This window comes from Haliaeetus albicilla, chromosome 6 (assembly GCF_947461875.1).
Source record: "Haliaeetus albicilla chromosome 6, bHalAlb1.1, whole genome shotgun sequence".
Taxonomy (NCBI): domain Eukaryota; kingdom Metazoa; phylum Chordata; class Aves; order Accipitriformes; family Accipitridae; genus Haliaeetus; species Haliaeetus albicilla.
The window spans coordinates 45,354,932-45,368,624 of NC_091488.1; the positions used below are offsets into that span (position 1 = coordinate 45,354,932).

At 41.2% G+C, this 13,693-nt stretch overlaps 1 protein-coding gene across 2 annotated transcripts in view; it reads left to right on the forward strand.

The window, feature by feature from the left end:
* Positions 1-13,693, forward strand: part of ATP6V1A (ATPase H+ transporting V1 subunit A) — a 33,603-nt gene that overhangs the window by 1,985 nt on the left and 17,925 nt on the right. The window contains exons 1-3 of one of the 2 annotated variants that reach the window (XM_069785908.1): positions 7,618-7,773; positions 11,225-11,319; positions 13,026-13,154. In XM_069785908.1, coding sequence (XP_069642009.1) covers positions 11,238-11,319; positions 13,026-13,154 — 211 coding nt within the window. In that variant the 5' untranslated portion in view covers positions 7,618-7,773; positions 11,225-11,237. Of the gene's footprint in view, positions 1-7,617; positions 7,774-11,224; positions 11,320-13,025; positions 13,155-13,693 lie in introns of those variants that run through there. The other variant, XM_069785907.1, reaches the window with a different exon arrangement.

Consider the following 13,693-nt stretch of genomic DNA (forward strand, 5'->3'; position numbering starts at 1 on the left):
AGATAGTGCTAATATTAAAGTTCAACCATGAATGATTAGCATTACTTAATTGCTATACAACGTGGCTTAAACTTAGCTTTTATCTGGATCTAAGTATATATTAGCTGTTGTATACCTCATTAATCCTGACTTACAAAGTCTGCAGGCTTCAGTGTGCTTCTGTTTTCTAAATTTTTCCCCCGAGTATGAGTTTGTCCGTTTGTCTTCTAGACACACGTGGGTACTGGTATTATACATTGTCATCCAAAGCCACTACAGACCAGCAGATTACTAGGTGATTGCCCTGGAGATATGTTTAGAGGCACTACACTTCACCTCTTGTGTTTTGATACCATAATACTGTCTTTCTGAGTTCCTGAGCCCTGAAAATTCCTACCAACATTTTTCCCTTATGCTTTTAAGTTGCTTGTTTGTGAGCTAAGGCTGTGTTCCTAATTTCTGCTTTAAAAAGAGTAAAAGGTTTACAGGAAAACCTAGTTGATGTCTTTGGTTACTTTGGTGTTGACCATAAAATGTTGCATGCTATTGCTGGCCAAGTAATAGTCCCTCTTTTTCTTTCTCTCTCCAGTTTAAAACAAACAAACAAAAAACCCCCCAAAACAAACCAAAAAGCTACACACAACAACCCAACGCTACATTGCCTAGAGCTGAAACTGATTTTATTTCCTCAGTGCTTGTATCATTGGTTACAAAGAAAAGTGGGGGATTTTAGACTTGGAAATATTGAGGTATTGTTGAACAATAGTATCCACATGATTTTTTTAGACGGGAACTGTACCAAGGAAAACAGACGATGTAGTCAACTGGAATATCATGCTCGTTTGGTCTTACTCATCATCTTAAAACGTGACTTCTTTAGCCTTCCAGCTGGGCAGAGAGAAATGGGGGCCTGCTCCAGCAGAGGAAGTGGAATGAATCTAAACTTTTCAACCTTTTGTTCCTGTACAGATTAAGCCGATAATCACCTAAAGGTCCAACATGCAAAGCTGGCTTAGACTGGATCTTCTGGTTGTCGTTGTTGTACCTTCTTTTATGTTCTGAAAAGGTTTTTTTTTTGTTGTTCTTTTTGTGTTTGCTCCCTCCTCCCCTTTGAAAGCGGGCGGCTAAGCTTATATTAAATTCTTGGGTTTGGTCATATCTCATGGCAGTAAGTTCTACAATCAGATAAATATTTTTGGTTTGGTTACTTTTTTTCATCTATGCATTTATTTCTCCTGTTTTTTGTCAAATTCTCAAGTTAAATGCCCCCACTTTTTAGAAGGATTGACCATTTGCTGCTAGCTTTTTAGACTTGCATATATTATACAGCTGCTGTAACAAACTTTGCCTTATAAGGTCTGTCTTTACTGAAATGATACGCTTACTCTGAAAACCAGTGCGATGTATGTGGATAAATCCTGAAAGTCCTAGTCTAACAGACTTTATGACTATCACTTAACCAAATGGCAGATGAAGATCAGTTTTAGCTGCTGAACTTATTTTCTTGGTTCGTCAGCTTGATTACTCCTCTGAGCTTGTGTAACAGTAAATTTCAGTGTCACTGCTCACTCTTGTCAGAAATAGTTTGTCTGACAATGATCTAATATGTGCATGGTGCCTGTTGACAGTTCTTTAATTTTGTCATAGTTTACAGCATTTGGGAGAGTCCGTTGTGGGAGTTTTAAAATGTTCAAATCAGAAGTAATCAGAAAGTACTAAAACTAGTATGGGAAGCTGCCATCATGGCCATGTTTTTATAGTGCTGGGCTTTCTGCGTTAGCTGTCTGACATCTGTTTAATCCTGAGAAGAAAAATTTTGAAGACCATTGCTACGCCAGTTAAGCGAGACTCATACTGCTGAACAGTTAAATGAACTAAAATGTCTGCCGAAAATAGACCCATTGCAGATGCAAACGCTTAAGAGAGAAGCGGTGTTCCTAGAGGGTATCTCTGTAATGAGGAAGTCTTCTCTTTGTCCTCCTTAATCCGTTGAAGAGCGCTCATATTGTAAAGATTCTCATGTCCAAGTTAAAATGTTGGTGTGCTGGTAAGTTTCAGCTGACCAACTAACTCTTTCTGCCAGATGGCAGAAAAGGCGCTAGAACAGGTTGCCCGAAGAGGTTGTGGATGCCTCATCCCTGGAAGCATTCAAGGCCAGGTCGGATGGGGCTTTGAGCAGGCAGGTCTGGTGGAAGGTGTTCCTGCCCATGGCAGGGGAGTTGGAACTAGATGATCTTTAAGGTCCTTTCCAACCCAAACCATTCTATGATTCTATGGCACCCCAAGAAAAATGCCGAAATTTGCAGAGTTGAAGATGCAGTGTTCTCCATGCTCTGTCCCATCTTTAGGATGCTATAAACTATGCTCCCTTACTGGAGTGGTTTACTGTTGTTTAAGACTATATAAAAGATAGGTGGTCTGAATGTCTAAGCTGTTGGTCTGCGTTCTGTGCCCTAAGCATGGAGAGCAGTCCTGTTGTTGTTGGGATGGTCGGGTGTGATGAGGGATAGAAAGGTTATGGGAAAAAGGTATTAGCTTTATAGAGAGAATGCGGTGCCTTTATTAGAATAGTTTATTACAGCTGGGCAAAAACTTTCAGGTATGCAAGTTTCCTTTAGCAGCCTGAAGAATGACTTGCGTATGCTAGGAAAGAAACTGCATCTTCCAAGAAGTTCAGTTAGCGGGACAAACGTTTGGTCCTTCTCATTAGTACGCTGTATCATTATTTTGTTTCTCACAATGAAAGTAATACTTTAAAAAGCAGCTCTCAGAAAAAAACCTGAAATGGTATTTCTGGCTAAATGCAGGTAACATTGGTAAGGACTTCTAAAAAGGCAATTCTATTATGTGAATTTCCTCTAGATCCTTGAAATCTTGAGGGCTTTGTTATCATGAGATAAATTTGCATCACCTGGTAGATATTCAGACAACCACCACAATATGTAGTTTAAACAATGTTAAAATTTAATATGTTGGAGGGGCTCTGGGTATTCTAAAGAAGCTGTAAATATTTCAGGTAATTGAACATAAAATCTCCAAGTGTGGCTTAACTTGCTTTAAAATGTAAAGATGAAGTTTTCCATTATAGGAAAAGTCAACCTGAACTTAATTTCCTTTTACTGAAATCCAATGCCTATATGTGTGTTGTGATTCCAACCAGGTGTTTCATTATACCAAAGTGCTGTAAAAGAGTACTTCTATCTGCTAGGGGCATTAGATCTTTCTCAAAGACTTTCATGCAGACTTACCCCTGGTTCAGCTCTTCAAATCAGCTGTCAAATACCTCACATAATAAACTGAAGATTCCATAATATCCCAACTTTCAAGACTGCTCTGAAAAGTTAAGTGTAATGATGAAATGCTTATTCCAAACTTGTGCTCAGTATTTTAGCTATTACCTTTAGAGACAAGGGATTAGGCAGTGGTGAGGCTAGTAGAGGAGCTGATGTGTTTTAATGAGCCCAAATTACTAATACTTTTCTGCATGTAAAACTGAGCTTGGCTTACAAATCTAGCAATAGTTGTTTTATGAAATTGCACACCTTTTGTCTGTTGAGGTAAGAGTCTTCAACTATTCAGAAGTGACGACTGAACTGTAGTAAAGTTTGCTGCTATAATTGCTTACAGCTTTGCATTCGTCTCATTTTGATGTTTGTCATCTTGAAGGTTAGGGCAACAAGAAGTATTTCAAGTAACGATGCCAAATACACCTGAAAGTAGAGTGACTTTTATGTAATAAAAGCAAGGGTGGATTTTAGCTTTGCGGTACTGTTGGTGAGGTTAATGAAAATGTTGCTCATCCAGAGGAAATGGCTGAGCATTGTACGAAGCAGATGGCTGCAGAACTTTTCAGCCCTAGCAGCTAGACGACAGGATCAGGATAAGAAAGGAAGGCTGCTGTGGGACACAGAAATGAATGTTGTATTAATATACTGTGTTATGGCTTGGATCTCGGTTGCATTAGATCATTCTTTTGTGTGAAAGTCTATCAAGCCAAAGAAGGGGCAGGATGTGTAGTGGGCTGAAAGGATTGTCAGATTTTTCGCAGCAGGAAACTTGTGAAGCAGTGTAGCAAGTAAGAAATAAGGGGAGGCTCATCCATGTCCACCTCTAGAGCTCCTCTGGAGAAGCCTTCTGGGCCAAGAGGAAAGAATTGGTGTAAAAAAACCCTATTATGGAAAACTCTGTAGCATGTACCAGTCAGCTGATGAAGATTTTTTTTTCACATGAACAATGTGGTTTTCTCTAGTGACAGGAGTATTTTAATTGATAAAACTAGGATCCTTATCAGTTTTAGATATAGTGTGACAACTGTGTTTGAAGTCAGAAGGCCGGTTATCTACTAAGCTGATCAAATATTCAGTGGGTCAAAGCAGTTATGCAATGAATGCCTTGCCAGCCTTTCTACCTAGTTTTAGCACTGCTGCTAACTTCTCAGTCATGTTCAGACACAACTTTTTTCTGGTCCTGTTCTGGGCTAACTGAAGGAATCTCCCAAGCTTCAGAGTAAAAGCTTGGGTGCTTGAATAATATTTTGTGGTGGTGGTACTTCTTGCATGAACAGACTTCATACCCCATCTTTGTGGTAGGGGAGAGTCTCTTATGCTGTATATATGTATTAAATATAAATATGTTTAGCTTGTGTGCAAGGCATGATGTGTGCTTGAAGTATCAGGCTTGTATGTATTGGCATACCCATAGGTAAGTCCTCCATCTGTTTTGAGGAAGAAGGCAGTAGGAGCTTGTGATGGGCTTCATTAATTGCCATGTTGCACAGTCTCACTTTGTAGCTCTTGTGTGCTGTGCTAACAGGGGCAGCATAATTCTATTTCCTATCTTTTCTCTTGAATATACCTGGATTTCCCTGTACATGTGCTGAGTAGCAAGCCTCATGTGAGAGGAAGGGGCTTTATAGTACCCGAGAGACAAGTTGTGTGAAGGATGCACTGTCTTGGATGGTTGCAGATGGATCCACAGGATGTAGCTGAGCATCACTTAAGCAGATCGCAGGCCTATCAAGAGCAGAGGTGGACTCAAAGTGCCCTGTGGCAACTGGAGTTGAATGAATAATTAAACGGAAGAATGTCCCTGTTTATCAAAACAATGATACTTCTAGCTCAGAGCTTATGGCAAGAAAGTTGGTACAGTTAGCTGCTTGATGTCTGTGTGAGAAGAAGACTTAAACCATATCATTGTATTGAGTACAGGAGGTGGTTCCTGCTTGGTTTCCTCAGTGTGCAGATCATACGAAGTTGGAAGGTGTTTGATATAACAGAGGGCTGTGCTGCTGTGCAGAGGGATCTCAACAGACTGGAAAAATAGGCTGACGGGAATCTCATGAAGTTCAACAAAGGGAAATGCCAAGTCCTGCACCTGGGGAGGAATAACCACGTACCCTGCTGCAGGCTGGGGACTGACTGACTGTAAAGTGGCTTTGCTGAAAAGGACTAGAGGTCCTGGTGGACACCAAGTTGAACATGAGCTGACAACGTGTCCTTGTGGCAAAGGCAGCCAGTACTATCCTGGCCTGCATTAGGAAGAATGCTGCCAGCAGGTTCGGGGAGGTGTTTTTTTCCCCTCAGTTAAGCTGTGGGGAAACCACATCTGGAGTGCCATGTCTGGTTGTGGGTTCCCCAGTAGAAGGAAGACATGACTTAATGGAGTGGATCCAGAAAAGGGCTACAAAGACTGTTAAGGGTTTGGAGATATGAGGAGAGGATGAGAGAGCTGGGATTACGTAGCCTCAGGAAGAGAGGGCTCCGAGAATCTTATTGTAAAGTATATAAATACCTAATGAGAGGGAGCAAAGAGGATGGAGCCAGACTCTTCTCAGTGGTATCTGCTGAAGTAACAAGAAACAATGGGCACAAACTGAAATACAGGGAATTCCCTTTAAACATAAGAAAACACTTTTTACTGTAAGGGTGTCTGAACACTGGCACAGGTTGCCCAGAGAGCTGGGGAGTCTTCCTCCTTGGAGGTAGTCAAAACCCAGCTGGACATGGTCCTGAGCAGCCTGCTCTAGCTTGCTTTGAGCAGGGCATTGGAACTCAGCGATCTCCAGAGGTGCCTTCCAACCTCAGCAGTTCTGTTTGGTGACTGGGAAATCTGCCCTGCTGTGTTATAGTAAAATTATAACTCTGCATAGTATGAAGGAGCGGATTTCCTGAGAATACTATTTGGCTTCCCTTCCAAGTGACCTGTGTTAGAGTTCTGGGCGTGCTGTTTCTTCTGGGACAATATCCTGAATTCCAGATGCAAAAATGCTGCCGAACTTCTGCATTTGTCTAGTAACTTAGGCGCTGTATTTTTTTTTAATACTTCCTCTTAAAAATATCATCTGTTGGAAGGGGAAGTGTAAACTGACCAAGTTACAGGAAATCTATGGCAGTGATTATCCGTTATTTACGAGGGCCTTGCAACTCATCCTCATACAACTGGACGCTGGGATTTATGCACTGTACCAAGGTCTGCTCAGGTGAATGTAGTAAATGTTGGCAGTCTTGATTCTAAAGCATGACTTAAATGTGACCCTAAGCTGATTGCCCAGTGTGGGTTGTGATCTTTACTATCCTGTAGCCTCTAGGTTTTTACTAAGAAGAGGAGGAGGGATTTTCTTTGGAAAAGGTTGGCTACATTTTAGTGTATATGCCTGTTTCCTGGATATCAAATGTAAGGGCTTATATTCTGACTCCATTTTTCTACCCTAGGAAGTCAAAACATGCGAGTCTGTTTCAGATATAGTAAAATCTATGAACTTAGTTCAAAGCTACTCCAGCAGAATGAATCCTATTACTGGTGACTTATGTAATGCTGCTGCTTCTGAATTGCTGGTCTTGTGCTACTTACTTACTACAACTTTGGTTAGCATATTTAAGCTTTTGTGCCAATTTGATGTGTTGCTAATCCTAGAACTTGCAAAGATAGTCTTGAGAAGGCTGCAGGGAACTCTTCAACTCGTGCAGCTTTTTGGGGGAGAGACTGCATAGCTGCTTGTCTTCTGTACAACATACAGGATAACGTCAGTGCCTGTTGGTCTTCAACAACAGATTCTAGCAGCTGTCATTCAAGGTGGCACATCAGTCTGCTTCGCCAAGGTGTTGGATGTTGTGCAGTTGCATCAATGCCTCTGCTAACTAGGGGAAGGGGTTCTTGTTTCAGCAGAAGTAAGCCCCGCAAGACTCTCTAGTGTGACAAGAATCAATACCTGTTCTACATACTCAAGCAATTAGTATTACGGTGTCTTCAATGCCTCCCTGTGCAGTCTGTTGTTAAATGGTTGTTCTGTTAAGCTCTTCCAGAACAGAGCACGCACTGACGTGGATAGATTACACTGGAGGACTGGTAGGTAAACGGATTCCAGCAGAAAGCATGCATCTCCCTTTCAAGGATTTTTATGTGGTAGTATGTACCACTTGGGACATTGGGATTATTGGTTTCGTAGGAGGCCCTTAATGTGAACGCTGAATGCTGCTTTTAATTTCTTCTGCTCAGTCCTGTGTGGTAAGGAGGGCATAGATGAGAGTTCAGCTGGGCTCTAGGTAGCTTGATTTGCTATTGCGGCATTCCTCGGTGCTAGTGGGAGAGACAGACTGATGACTCATCAAGTCAGGTGGTTATGCCTCTGCTGTGTGTCAGAAATTTCTTTCCCCTCTGCAGCAGGCTTTCTCATCCCTCTGTGTAGGGGCACTAGAAGGACAATTATTTTGTAAGTGGTGGTGCTTAACTGCTGAATTCTGGCTTTGCTTCACTGGGCCTGTGGATTTTTGTTACTCCCTGTTTCTGCAAAATAAGGTAAGAATCTGTGTTTATATGATAAAATAGTCACGGATTTTCTTCCTTGCTGCAAGAAGGCTCCTTCTAAAAAATCTCATTCGAGTCTTAATTTTGAAGATACCTTTGTGGTAAGGCAGTTTTTCGTGTAAATTCTGGGTCTGATCAAATGTTTGAAGGAAAACCAAGGAACTGTAATAGGAAACAGGTTTCTCCAGCATTGAGAGCAGGACAGTTACATTTTTGGGGTTACTGTGTAGCCAAATTGCTGTGCTGGGGAGAAACCAAGATAGAAAACTGAGGTCATTGGCGCTTTCCTGTTTAGTTATGACTATAAAATTACTTTAATAAATCACCTTTCAGTCAGAGATGGTTCTGCAGCAAGTAATATTTTGATTTCTGGCACTGTTAGGCAGAATATGACCATGTTAGAGCTTAAAAGCATGTTTAAAATCAATTGGTGAACTGTTTAAAGACGAGGAGGATTCCTGTATGTAAGTTGTAAAGGATACAAGATGCATCTTTGCTCATAAGGGAATTAAAATTAAGCTAATATCCTGTGTAGGTGTGCTAATGGACTTTTGTAGGAGTGGATTGCATATGGTGCCTAATATCCTGTGTTGGCAAGAGGCCTCTGGAAGGCTGTAGGAGCTCAGTAGGTTTCTAAAATGGCTAGCTACCATGGCTTCTGGGGTAAGTACGTGCTGCCTGTACACACAGGATGTTATGTTTAGCAAATCCTGATGTGTTTTAGGGAATTTAATTTTATCTAACAATGAAAATATTTAACAGTGTAGGTACGTAAGGCAACATTTCTGTCCTCAAGGACTTTTCCATATAAAAGGAAAATCTGTAGTGCCAATACACAAGCACAAGACAACTATGCAGAGATAAATAACAGCATTTTTTTTCTAAATTTGTATTCCATGTTAAAAGACGTGTAGCCCCTTAAAAAAGAGGTCAGCTTGGCTGGGTGAGCACTGGCTTTTTAGACTGTATGTACTTTGGAGGTATATAGGAGGTGGATAAAAGAAAGGTGAGGGAGAATTCACCATGTTTTTTACACTTGGAGTAGTTAATAGGTATGTATTTAAAAGCAGGTGGTGCAGATGCTAAAGATCAGGACAAAGACAGGGTTTATTGGTGTGTCACTAGGTGGTCTAGCAGAGGAATCCCCTTCTCTTTTAGTTGGCTTGCCCAGTAATTTGGGAAGGTGGCTGTAGGAAGAGAGAGGGAGCAGAGCAGCCACAGGAACAGGGGAGGCAGGTGCTGGGTGTCAGGATGTTGCCATTTTAACTGCAGAATGACTGTTCTGAGGTTCTTATTTGCCTCTCTAAAAGATAAACAGTTGCTTCAGGTGGCTGTCAGCTGACCTGCAGGTTTTGGATATGAAGAAAAGTGAATCGAAATTGCAACTGGCCAGTGTTCTTCCTGCTTTTCCTTGCCTTTGTAAATTGAGTCTTTCGTATGGGACCCTGTGCTGTCTAATTGCCAAACAGCGCTACTAATTCAGTTATGAGAATTTGGTTTAACTCTCTATTGTGCTTCTACAGAAGATTTTGGTAGTAGACTCTAGAGATTGTTCTATATGGTATGTTGAAGTAAATGTTCTGGGTGGATTTAGAAGACCGACTGCTTTTTTCAGTATGAACAGTAATTGTGCTTGGGTTTTGCAATGTTTTAATTGTTAAAACCAAAAAGGATGAGGTAGTTATGTTAGTCTGATCAGAACCAGCTCTTAGCAGCTGCTCAGGAACTGCAGATTGCTTTGCGAGGACCTCCCCTCTGCCATTTGTCAGAGGAGACTTTTGAGAAATAAGCAGTGACATTAAAATTGTCTTCTGGGCCTAAACAACGCACAGCTTAAATGAAAAACTATCATTATGGAGAGCAGAGGGATCTAACAGATACCTGACTTAGCCTTTGAGCTCGAGAGCAGTTAGCAGTTCCGTTCCAGGCTGGTGATGACTGAGTCACAAGCAACTGTTGGGGTGGCGGTTGTGAAATGAATCAATGGTAGCCATGTTACACAATCCATGCCAGCAAGACATGGAGCCCAGAAGAAGCTATTCCTTCAGGATGAATAGGAGTTTGGAATCATTGGAGATCTTTTTCTTATAGAGCAGAGCCACTGATTTAAAACATTTAGATTGGTAAAGAGGCTGAGGGGCAGAGGACTTGTAGTATAGTATTAAAAAGCTGGAAAACAAATCATAAGATTTTAAGAATAGCAGATGTCAGCTACCTACTGCTCCTGAAGAACAGGCAGCAGAGCATCCTTTAATGATGGTGGAAGGGATAGCAATGTAGTTGTCTTCCTCATTGTACACGGGGCAGATTTTCAAGCCTGAGTGTGCTTCTGTATTTGCAGCCTTGCAGAGGATGCTGGGTTAGGTTAAGCTTCTTGCAAAGACTGAGTGTCAAATGGTGCCTCACAGTTCATGTCACCAAACTACGGGCTTTTGCTGGATAGGCCCTGTTGATACACAGAGAGCATTGTATGGGGCTGCCATACAGCACGTTTCAGCAGTGCTGTATTGTAAATGTGTCAATACAGTAGAAATGGGTAGAGAGTTGCCTTGTGGTTCTCTAATGCTAATCAGTTTCCAAGGTAACGTAAAGCGTGGTAAGGGCTGACAAAGCAAAACCATTAAATGTTCTTATCGGCACCCGAAGCAGGACAGCCCAATTATCGATTACAGGACAAACATGGATGGAGGTCTGTTTCTAAAACAGCTTCTCCTGTGCCGGTTTAGATTGTCCAAACAGTAGCTGGCAAGTTGGGGGTTTTGGCCATTATTCAGCACAATTCTTCTGTAATGCTCCATGTGTTTCACTGAGAGCAAAGGCTGTGTAATACCTAGCTGTGAGGCATATAGAAAGGACTCGTGTGTTTGTGTGCTGGTGTTTGTGAAAATGTGTTTCCTCCTCTGAACACTCTGATGCAGCAGCCTAAGACAGCAAAAACAGAATTTTCACAATTAGTATTTGTAGTATTGCTATTTAGAGACTGGTGGCAGTAAAGCAGCCCCAGAACATTCTCTTGCTCACTCACAATCATGGAGAACTCCATATTTTGAAGGAGGGTAGATGAGATGTGGAAGACAGAAGAGATTCTCCATTGTTTAAATATCCTGTTACTGGGCTTGAAAACAGTCCAGCGGTGTTATGGCATTTTTGGAGTGTAACTGTTTCACTCAGTGTTTTGTGGAGCGTATTAGGGAGTGATGTTCCACCCCGGTGTTTCTGCAATGGGGGATGTTAGTCCTTTTGTTTGTTTAAATGAGTTACTTTTTAACTTTTTATAGCTTTCAAATCAGTGTTGTTAAGGTGCTTCAGGCTATATGAGTTCAGAATTCTTCAGTTCAGGATTCTTTCTAACTGGAATCATGAGAGCAGAGGGGAAGAAGAGGAGGAACTTATTGCATATATGTATTCTTCAGGACTGACTCTTTTTTTCCCCTCTGTACAGTTGAGCAGGCAAAATGGACTTCTCCAAGCTACCCAAAATCCGTGATGAGGACAGAGAGGCTTTTGTTGGCTATGTCCATGGAGTCTCGGGACCTGGTAGGTATTATTTTGTAAAGGAAATCATAAGTTCTGTTTCATCTAGTGTCTTGTTAATCTTGTTCATTTGGAAGTGAACTTGGAAGTGGAGAAGTATAGTAGCTCTGGGTGGGGCTTTTTCTCTTTCTTTTTTTTGGGGGGGGGGGGCTTTGTAAGAAGGATTAATGACTTATAGTCTGATAAAATATCAAGAAATATACTAACAAGGTGTTACTACTAATTAATCTTGCTTAAAGATGTAATGAGCAGAAGCAGGCTGAATAATAATAAAAACAAAAGGCAGTAAGCTTTCTGGATGAGATAAAGCCACTTAGTCAGAAATCTGCAGGCCCAGTGTATTAAGCTTCTCTAAAAGGGTGTGAGATGCATAGTCCATTCTCACTGAAATGCAATTTGACCCTGTGCTCTTCAGAATACTCAGTCCCCTGCCAGTGTCAAGCCGTTCTGTGTTACTGCACCATGGGCTGGAGGAGCCTGGCAAGGAGCTGCAAGGGTCAGGGAAGGTGGCAGAGCATAGTGGTATTGCAGCTGGGAAAAAGAGGACTCTCCCTCCTTCTTTATCAGCTTAAATAGTTTCTTTAGGTTCTGATGGTAACAGCTTTTGAATACGTGCAGACTCTACTTGCTTTTCTGCGTCCTCCTGCATTCTCTTCAAGAGGTGAAGGAAAGGATGGGAATGTGAGAACAGAAAAATGGCATGTAATTTTGTTAATGCAGCTTATTTGATGAATAAGAAACTCCCTTGGCTCGTGTCTACCTGAATAAATACCTGTCTTTAACTGACAATTCCTTAACTGCAGAAGTGATACTTAAAAACAATTTTAAACTGATACAGCTTTCTTTCCTAAGAAGTGGAAAATGTATTTGTTTGTAAATACGTGAACCCTGTGTGCAAGATTAATATTATAATATAAAAGACATAATAAATTTTGTCCTCAAGCAGCTAGGCCTCACGTATGACCTGCTGAAATCTAACTCAAAACAGTAGGAGGTTTCAGGCCCAAAGCATGCTGTAAATTAACTTTCAAGAGATGAAGACTGTTTTAAGTACCCTAAGATGTACATCACTTTTCTACAAAATAAAACATCAAAATAATGTTTCCTTAAAAGCTTTGTAGGCATCAGCCGTTCTAGACACAAGGGTGTGTATTGCCTTTAGCAGGCACCTTGGCTTGATCTGTACGTGGAAATAGTTTGTTATGTGAGCATCCAGTTGCTACCAAGGTAAACAGAATTTTGAGTGACTGGAAAATGCTGGTGCCCAGCCACAGGGAGCTTTTGCCATTTTCTTGTATGTTTTAATTTAGTCAGATGGGAATGTGGCCCAGCCAACTGAAAGGGAGAAGTGCCTATGTAACTTGTCTGTCAAAGTTCACTGTGTCACCAAAACCCTAAACATTTGCTGTTTGTCAAGACAGATAAGAGAAATTATGGCGTAAATTGTCTGTGAACTACTACATTCTGATAGTGTCCTCTTATTGAGCATAAAGGAATGGTGTCAAAAGTATAGGGAAACTTCTTCTTTTGGCTCTTAAACTAGAAATATCGGGATTTGTTGTAGCCAAGTTATCCCTTTTGTGAAATCAAGAATGTGCTTCTGATTTGGATGAATACCAGGCTTATGCTGCGCAGTTCTTACTAACTTCTGATGAGTGAATTTCCTGAGCTATAGGAAAAATACTCACCTGTGTGCCTGTCTTTTACAGTGGTCACAGCGTGCAACATGGCGGGTGCTGCTATGTACGAGCTGGTACGAGTAGGCCATAGCGAACTGGTGGGGGAGATTATCCGACTGGAAGGTGATTTGGCAACTGTCCAGGTGTACGAAGAAACATGTATCCTTTGCACTGATCCCTCTGGGCCTGCCAGACTGCACAGTCCAAAACTCAGCAGTGATTAGGGTGAAGACGATGAACAAAGCTGACTGGGACCAGTGCTTGGTACTTCTGGTGCCAGCAGGACATCTGTTTTGCACTTCTTTTGTAAATTCTGATGGTTTTGAGGTAAATCGTACCTTGCTTGGTTCTGTACTGAGGAAACCTTTTTTTATTTTAAGTGGAAGTCAAATAATGTGTACCTTACAATTTAAGTTCATTTTAATTTGAACATTACAGCTCTTTTTTTCCAGGAAGTTGTTTGACAAATGTCAATGATAAATGGCAAAACTACCAAGCAGTATTTGTTGCATTTTTTTCTTTGCTTTTGAAAACTATTCTTGTATAACTCTTGAACAGGAAATGTAAAGTGGGCAGCATGCCGCCTTCTGGGCAGAGTGTTTTGCCAGATGTAATAGATTACATTTTTGCTTCTGCAGTGTGCTTACAGAATCTTGGTCCAGCTAGGATGCACCATGTATTCTAAAATCTAGTTAATA